Source organism: Theobroma cacao, chromosome 9, assembly GCF_053813885.1.
Source record: "Theobroma cacao isolate CCN51 chromosome 9, ASM5381388v1, whole genome shotgun sequence".
Lineage (NCBI taxonomy): Eukaryota > Viridiplantae > Streptophyta > Magnoliopsida > Malvales > Malvaceae > Theobroma > Theobroma cacao.
Window position 1 is genome coordinate 13495006 of NC_142647.1, and position 9743 is coordinate 13504748.

Consider the following 9743-nt stretch of genomic DNA (forward strand, 5'->3'; position numbering starts at 1 on the left):
TGAGGTAGCTTTTTATAAAGTTGTCACATCTCAATTCTGGGGATATGACCAACGCAACAGTCTATATGGGTATATCCTACTAGATCCAAGCAAACCTTTATCGTGTCATACATAATTACCTCATCATATACATATAAACACATCATCATACATGATGATAAAATCATCGTCATAAAGTATAAATAAACATTTCATATAATTTTCATAATCCATTTCTCATATAATTTCATATATCATTTTATGTAAACATAATGTGCACTATTCAGTGCTCATAATTCGCACATTTTGGTGCTCATATCATCCATGGCCTTACTACCATAGGTATCACAAATTGTCTACACCCCTCTTGGTGCTTAGCATAAACATCTCATATCATAAAGAAGTAATCATGAATATTGCCATCATTGGCTACATAACATATGTCTTAACATGATAAAGTAAACAACATAATGGACCCACTGTCGAGTGTGACCGACATTAGAGGTTTGAAAAAAGGACTCTAGTACACATACCAAGTATGAAATATGTCTCCTCCACAAAGGTCATGCCAACTAAGCTAATGATCTGAAACAAAATAATAAATCTTTGAGTGTGAGTTATAAAAGTCAATGAGAAAGCACAAAAAAGGGACGAGCCAAAGGCAGAGAGCTTTTACAATAATCCATAATGTTGAAATAACATGAACTTAAGAATAATTTATCAATCTTCCTTCAATCCTTAAAATAAATGTTGTTTTCAAACTCATTTCAATGTTTTTAGTTGAAAACAATTATGTGAGAGGGTGTATCAAAGAGAAGTTAAAATCAAGTAAAAAACCATTTAAAAGGTGCAATAGGTTGTTCTGTACCATTAGTATTGATACCTTCTTATGAGGTATTGATACTTTCCTTCCAAAAAGCTCTTTAGACTATATATTTCGATACTTTCTTAGGAAGTATTGATACTTCTACACGTAATGTTTACTAGATTATAAGTATCGATATTTTCTTAAGAAATATCAACACTTTTCACACAGAATGCTTTCTAAGGCATTCTAATTGCTAGGTATCAATACTTGTGCTTCAAGTCTCGATACTTCACTCATAAAAAACCCAAATTTTGGGTAATTTCCAACACTTATCAATGTTAAGTCCCTTCTTATCTTTAGGGGCATCCATATAGTCTAAGTTTTCACTAGAGTACAATGTGATAGCATTCATATCACTTAACCGACATCTATTCCTCATACATGACTTAGAGTTCAATCCTTGCATCATTTTAGCTTATCTAATCATAGATAATTTATTACAATACATAAACCTCAAGGACAATAGTACAATTCCCACTGTCTAGGATAACCTCAAATAATAGTACAATCCCCATTATCTAGGACATAAATTAAGTGGTACCTTCACCCTAACTCAAGGCCATATAAATGTGTGGTACCACGCCCCACATCAAAACCCTCATACTTGTGTGGTACTACGCCCCACATCAAGGCCTTCATAATCATATTGGATTTAACACATAAATAACATACAACATCATAAGCTTGTCATTATAATCCATACTAACTCAACATCATCAATAACCATATCAATTCATAATCAACATTGACATAGTCATGTTCTTACATCATGTTCATTTTATGATTATAAGAGTGGGTATTCATGCATCCACACTTGCAATATCATAAAGGTGGGTATTTATTCATCCACACTCACATTATCATAAAAGTTGGCATTGATTCATCCACATTCACATTAGCATAAAGATGAGGTATTCATTTATCCACACATGCATTCATCTAGCCATGCAATAATTCCATATCATCCATCCTATCTAGGATTCTTTTGAAGGAAAACACTTGGAAGGGCTTGTCTCTTATTGTTCAAAACTCCTACATAGTTTTTATATTTACATAGTATAAATACTTTTGAAAACCTTCTTTGAAAAACATTAAAAACACTTTTAAACCATTCAAGTATACGGGATTCAACATAAAAATCATCCAAGGCACAAACTTAATAAATACACTCAACTTTATATATATCAAAGTACTTAAAACATCGTGCCTACCCACCTCGATCAATTCATCGACTTAAAACACGATCGAAACACAAATATCTAAACATAAAGTTAAATGTGCTATTGTATACAAATTAAAAAAGTATCTAAATCCAAATATAGAAAAGAAACATCATAAATTTCACGATCTTACTTTTCAGAATCTAAATTGGAAGTACCTGTATGTCCTTGTTTTGAAAGCGCATAACTCACAATCATTACTTCCAAAACATGTCATAAATTCCTTCATACTATCCATCATTATTTCTTTCATTTCTTGCCAGCATGTTATCATTATTCTCCTTAATTTCATCAGGTATATCCTCACGTATCTTGCCCAAATCATAAATTCATCCCTTATGAATCCATCAAGAATTAGTCGACGATACATTCAAGATCAATCTCTTTCCATTGTGTAATCCTAATTGATTTTTCACATAAACAAGGGCAAACAAAAAACAAATTTGTAATTAGTGCAAATTCATAAAGTTATAATTTTATAAGAATTAATTTTTCGGTTTAGCTTTGAAAATTATGAATAGTAATGTTCTTTTTATCAGTATTTTATTATGATAACTAACTAATTTGAAATTTATTTTTTTAATTATTACTATTAAATAAACACATAACAAGTGTCTGTGTGTGTTTATATATAAACCAAGATACTTTTAAAATATTTTAAAATGATATCAAAACATTTGTTTCAATGATAAGTGAACATATAATATACTTTTACTCAATAAATTTAATTTAAATTTCTCTTTCTTAAATAAGTGAATGTATAATATACTTGTACTCAATAAATTTAATTTAAATTTCTCTTTCTTAAATAAGTGAATGTATGTGATCATTATGTTAATCTTCTTTTAGTTAGATCCACGTTACTTCCTTTCTTCATAATAAATCCACCAACAATCTTCAGCCAATCAGATTAATGCAAATACCCCATGAAAACAAGAATGGAAAATCAAAAGAGAATGTGATTTAGTAAATTAAGCCATGCATCATCCTCAAAGTCCTGTAGTCTTAAAACTGGCTCCAAAAACTATGCTTTACTTTACTGTAAACTGCAATTTATTTATATAAGACTGAATCATGCAAATAACACAGACAAACTAAGACAAATTCAATACAATTATGTAAAGAAAATATCAATTAGTTCCATTGACAAAGTAAAATTGAAGGACCATTCTTTACTTTTTCACTAGAATAATGTTGAAGGGTGGAAGAAAAAAGGCACACACAGAATCTTAAAACCAGGAATTCAAGATGATATTCATGTTTTGATGCACCGACAACAGTTAGAAATGATGATGATATTGGAGAATAGCTGGACATGGTTGATTGGACCGACGAGATAAGTTCAATCAGAAATTTCAATCAGAAATCCCCAAGAAATTCCGTTGAAAAATTTGACGGTTGAAATTTTTTCCGTCAGAATTAGCAGGAATTCTACTAGTGAGTCTAGAATCGCTTAGGAGGTTTTCAGATCTTGAAGAAAATTGTTCCTTTAAAACCTACAGGAAAGCAAATTACATCGATGTCTTTCCTAGGACAACTTGGCAGAACTCCAATGCATGCATAGAAATCAAGTTGATGTAAGACTGCCATCATTGTTAAAAGTTTTATCTTAATCATCAAGGCTGGTCAGACAAAAATGACATCCATGGAGATTGACAGATGAAATATCACTTCATGCTGGACAAAAATGAAAAAGAGCAGGACAGCTCAGTTATGGAAAACTCCAATATCCAGAGTATTAGAACATAAATTGCAGCAGGAATTACGGAATTGGTGAAACTTTTTAGAAGTTAGAACAGTGCACCAAAACATGCTCCCAGCTACATATCATACTTACACAATGTACATATATGGTGCTCACAATAACCTCAAAAGACAATTTAGTTAACATAAGAGCATCCTGAGTATCAATAACTTACAAACTTGCACTTGAAGGGAAACCTGAACAAGATTCTCTGGAAACATCATTGTGGAGTGACATATGATAAACACCAAAAATGAGAGATTAAACTGAGTAAAAATGCAAAAAGAGTGTGTAAATACTTCTATCTTCTAAAGTCTAATCATCAATAATATTCCACATAGCTACCTCCAGATGATCTCTTCTCGTCCAAAATCAACAGGCAGTGATTTCGACGCCAAAAAGCCCTTCTCTGGTGATTACAAACTCACAAGATGATTCAGGCAAATGGGGCGCGAAAACAACATAAAGCTTTCTCCTTGTTTGCTTACACACAAAACCACCACTTTCCCCAATTAATTTCCCGTTCTCTTCACGATTAACCTCTTCGTGTCTCGATAAGAACAACCTTGAATTAACACAATTAGCCCAAGCTAACCCCAATGCAGGACAAACCCGCCTACCTGACGTATATAAACATCCTAAATTCCCAATCCTCAACCCATTTATCCCCTCATTAGGCCCCACCATATCAACCACCTGATTCGTCAACAAAACCGCTAAATTAAACCTCCTCGCTAATGCCTTTAACATCGAAGATATCTTAAAGAACAAGGACGATCTCCTCTTAAGCTCAACTGGGGTGTTGTCAAACTCGGACCTAAACAAAGCAGCGATTGAATCAATCACAATGAGCCGAACGGGCAACTGGGTTTTCGAACTTTCAATGAAAGACTCTGTTTTAGACATTATTTCGAGCAGTTCATCAGCAGAGTGTACACTTTGGACATATACACGATCACAAGGGTTGTCATTACAGGGCAAATGGCGGGCGTTTGAGGAGCGAAATGAAAGGGAGAGTTGGTGAAGGCGCCGAAAGGGGAATGGGAACTCGGTGTGGAGATAGAGAGCGGAGGCGGAGAGACCACCATGGGAAACTGGGAGTTGGGCATGGAGTGATAGTTGGAGGCAGATTTGCGTCTTGCCGGAACCACTCTCGGCGACGATCTCGGTTATCGAGTCACAAGGGATGCCGCCACGGAGTAAGCGGTCGAGGATCGGACAGCCTGTCGTGCATTTTTGGGTGGTTGATTGCAGGAGGTTTTGCGGTATCATGTTTCCTGAGCTTCTTTGTTACTTTGATTTGGGCGGTAGAGGTTTGCATTTTTGTATAATGGATTGGGCAAAATGTCGCCAAAGGGCTTCTTTTGAGTAAATTTTGCCCTTAGTTTTTCATTGAATCAAAGGCATTGCATTTTGAATAATGCTTAAATAGTAAAAAAAAAAAAAAACTCATAATGGTTGATGTGTCACCTTTTATTGTATTTAAATGAATCCTTAAATTTTGATACATAAAAAATTTAAAAAGTTCAATAACAATATATAATATTATAATCTTTGAGTTTATATTTAATGCAGTAACTTTGTATATCAACCACAAAATGACACATCACTAATAAGTAAAATAAAATTTTTAAATCATTAAAATAAATATTAATAATTTATAATATTTAATTGCATAAAAAATAAAATTGTTTTTCTTTCTCTCAAACCCGTTTACTGTTCTTCATTTGCTTTTTTGTTCCTGTGGTGTGGCAAATCACTGCCAACAAAACAGGCATTCAAGCATTTTTGGCCCTTTTTGCAATTATGTGCCTATAAAGAAAAGCATCACCGTACCATTACAATAATAGCATTTTGGTTAGTTCTTTTTCTTTTTTTTATGTCAAAGTACCCGTAGGTCTCTATATTATAATGTTTTAGTCAATTTAATTCATCTACCTTAAAATTAGTCAATCCTTGTACTTTAACATTTTGTACAATCGAGTCCTTCTATCTAACTTTGTCCAGATTAATTGGTAGTAGTGCTAACATAACATTGACATGTTAGACAATGCTGAAGCGGTGCTAACGTGTCAAATCAAAATTTTTTTTAACGTCAATTTCTTTGTGTCATGTCATAGGAATCAAACAAAATTATAGAACACAAGAATTAAATTGAACAAAACTCTATAGTGTAAGGACAATTGAACAAAATTTTATAATACAAAGACTAAATTGAATAAAGTTTTATTGTATATGGACTAAATTGAGTACTTTTACTATTTTTCTTTAGCATTACATTTCATCAACCTAAATCTCACTATAAGCACGCACAAACATTTGTTTGCCTTCTCTAGCATCAATAAATGGTATCATAAGTTTTGTCCCAATTCATCTTAAAAGAGATTGCATCACCCATCAAGCTTGTATTATTGTTTCTGCTCAAAATGACAGTGGCAACAAGAAAAGGTAGAAAGGGGAAATACCAAAGTACTATTTAAGATAATAAAACATACACATGTGAAACACATACTTGTGGTAGGCTAAATGTTGTGTTGTTATCACTCATTACAACTATGGAGTCCCCAATTTGATTAGCTTGAGGAAGTTCCAAGAACTTTTGAATTTTTTATCCAATAATAACATTTATCTAGTGGTAGCCTACAAATAATGTCACAAAAGGAATACCTTATCAATAATTTTGTCCACTAAAAATACAACAGACACACACCATCTTAACTTCATCACAAAAATAAAGCAAGATTAACATAGATAAACATCTATCAAACAATTAAGTATAATCAAGTAAACTAACTATCAATGTTAAGGACATGCCTAAGTGCCTCATCCACCATTTCTAGCATAGACTTCCCTTTTGTATTAAACCAAGAACAATGTTAGTCAATTTCCCATAAAATAAATAAGAATTGGGCATATAGTAGAAGCTAGAAGGGGATAAAATTGTTGTAGATACAATGTTTCAGTGCATTGCTATATAAGCTAGCATGTCAAAGGTACATTGACATTTAAAGTAGCAGGGACTAATTATGATGCTTCATAAATTGTATGTTGGAAGGTAGTTATGAACTTACACGTTAGATGAGTCACAAAAGTTTTGTATGTTCAAAAGCAACATCTTGCCTTATAAAAAATTCAAATATTCATGATCTCCATAGCAAAATAATTTCATAGCACAAACATATCTATGACAAAGATTTTAGTGGTTCATAAGCTACCTCTCCACTTATTACACTAAATTGGATATTAAATCACAAAAGTATGTTGGTTCTCGTCTTTCTTATAGATGAATGGATAATTTAGATATTACTATTTATAGATTATTATGATTTACCAATGCAGCTTTGCCTTCCTTATTAAAGAATCAATAATTAATAAGATAAATCAAATACACATCCATAGCTCATAATAAAAATCAATACAACAAATAAATAAATGAAGTTCAAAAGATGTAAGATTTTATTACAATTAGGAAAAAAGGGAAAGGAATTAGAGAAATTTGTCTTACTTTCACTCTTTATGCTTTAGGCAAAAATGAGAGAACTTCATATAACCATCTCATGGAATTCTTTTGAGACCTACTCGAACAAATATTTTGTCTTTGACTCTGCATAAAGCATCTAAATCAAAGTTATTGCTTTCTTAACAACAATATACATATCTAATTTAGTGTCTATAAAGGTTAATAGATGATTGGTATTTTCAGTAACTAATTACAATTAAGTAATAATACCTCTCTGTAAATTCAATAGGTGTCCTCAATGAAACTTAAATTAAATTTCCCTGATCAAGCCAAATATGAAAGATTCACAATTTAAGACTTGTGTGAGAAAAATTTGAGAGACAAAAATTAGAGAGTAAAATATTTTTATTAAATCTAAATATAACTTACAATTCAATAAGTTAAGATAAAGGCTCATCAACCTTGTTAAACTCTATTGAAAGAATCTTCCATTCTTGGGCGCACCCATTGCACAATTTGCACTATTTTATAAAAAAGGAGAAGAACACAAAAAGAAAATTAACCTTTCATTTCAATACAACAAATCTTTCCTAACATTTTTGGCTTATTAGGGGGAACTCAGATTTCAATATAAGGTAGAATCTAGAGAAAGTTACATTAAAATTTATAACTAATCTAAAAGCAAAAACTAGAATTAGATCTAGTTTATGTCATTTCATCAATAACAATCAAATTTCAATATCTAGTTGAAAAATCATACAAAAACAAACAAATCAAAGAAATAGAAGAAAAGAATATCAACTTACTAGAGTCTAGAGAGTGAGAGTCTAGAATGGATCAACCGTGAAGCCATGTGCCTCATTTCAAATTCCTCTTCTTTTTTTTCGATTATTCACCTTTCTCAATGGGAATTCTTTAAAATGAAACAAAAAAATTATTCGAGAAATTGGAGCACAAAAATTTCTATATGAAATTTGAAAAAATTAAAAAAAACTTAAAATCAAAAGAACTAAGAAAATATATAAGGATTTCTTTATAGCAAAGCCAATTGAGAGTTTTATTCGTAGCTAAACGGGAAAAACAAACAAAGAGAAAAAAAAGAATCGATAAGTCTAGAAAAAGAGAATTTGCTTGTCTTAAAAAAAATGATAGTAAAAAAATAAGCAATTTTTTTTAGCCCTCAAATATAAGGTGTTTTTGAAAATAATCCTCTTTATAATTTTAACTATTTTTAGCCAAGAGAAAAAAATTTTGGACAAAATTACCTTTGATGAAACCTCCTCATATTCATGCGCGCGTGAAAAAAAGTTGTTACATGCCATGTTGAAAAAAAAGTTGTCGCACACCATGTTGAAAAAAAATGGTTACACGCCATATTAAAAAAAAAGTTGTTACATGCCATGTTGAAAAAAAGTTGTTACAAGTAATGTTGAAAAAAAAATTGTTACAAGCAATGTTGAAAAATTATTGTTACATGCTATGTTTAAAATATTGTTACACCTGATAACTCTATTATGTAGAGTTATTTTGATACATTTTGGGGGCGTAAGTAGCTAGATCTTTGAATTCTTAGGTTTAGATTTTAGCCTTTTAACTGTTTTTCTAGTTTAAGTTAAATTACATGTTGAATAGTTAAATTAAATTATTTTAGTTCTATTTTAAGTTATTTTGCTTTAATTTACTTTAAGAAGAACTGTTGTCAATTTCTCTCATGGTTTTATGTAGGATATTTGATGAACAAGGTGCAATTGAGTCAAAATAGCACATGTATGGTGAAGGCTTCACTCATATATGTTGCAGTAGCTCAAAGATAACTTGAGCTGCAGAAGTTCAATTGATGTTTTTTTTAATCCCTTGGAAAGCTAAGAGAATGCGCTACAACTTTCATGTTTATCACTTTTCCCAAGTTAGACCAGATCGAGGTGAAAATCACATCCAAAGATGATGGATAGATGTAGTTCTGCACAAGGCAACATGGTGACTGAAGCTGTGGCTCTGAGTTACTCATGGCCATGGCGCAGAAGGAGTTACCACTACTGTGTTGGGAGGATCGTGATCGCAACGTTGAGCTAGTGAGGAGCATCATACAAATGGCTGAGAGTAGACCACCGCGGTGCTAGAGAAGTAGTGTCGTGGCGCCACCAATGTTTGCCACAGCGCCGCGACACCACCCCAATTTCCAAAAATAAAACTTTGATGGAAAATTGGAAAGTAGGGCACTTTGCACCTATTTAAGAGACTTTTTGAGAGCATTGAGAGAAGAGGACGGTAGTAGCTTTTCTGGAGAATTAAAGCTAAAAATCAAGTAAGAAATCAATAGTAATTGAGAGAGATTCGAGATTTACCAAGCTTCAACATTAGTTTATTTCTCTTTTTTGTGTTATACTAACTTTCTTGTTTTAAATTCATGGCTAAATTTCTTTGGATATTGTTTTATATCATGAACTAATTTGTTTTTCTAAGATTGTGGTG

General features: G+C 32.0%; 1 protein-coding gene across 5 annotated transcripts; it reads right to left on the minus strand.

Moving 5' to 3' along the window:
* Positions 1–213: 213 nt before the first annotated feature.
* Positions 214–5200, minus strand: XRCC3 (homolog of X-ray repair cross complementing 3 (XRCC3)). Of its 5 annotated transcripts, XR_016028189.1 has the most exons (4): positions 4157–5200; positions 3987–4022; positions 2226–2467; positions 214–564 (listed from the first exon to the last, which is right to left on the minus strand). XR_016028189.1 is itself a non-coding variant. In XM_007014148.3 (2 exons), the coding sequence occupies exon 1, from the start codon at positions 5081–5083 to the stop codon at positions 4184–4186; it is 900 nt and encodes a 299-aa protein (XP_007014210.3). In that variant the 5' UTR covers positions 5084–5200; the 3' UTR covers positions 214–564; positions 4157–4183. The 5 variants fall into 5 exon arrangements, 1 of the variants encoding a protein (XP_007014210.3); XR_001929235.2 differs by lacking the exon at positions 3987–4022; XR_016028190.1 differs by lacking the exon at positions 2226–2467.
* Between the last annotated feature and the right edge of the window lie 4543 nt (positions 5201–9743).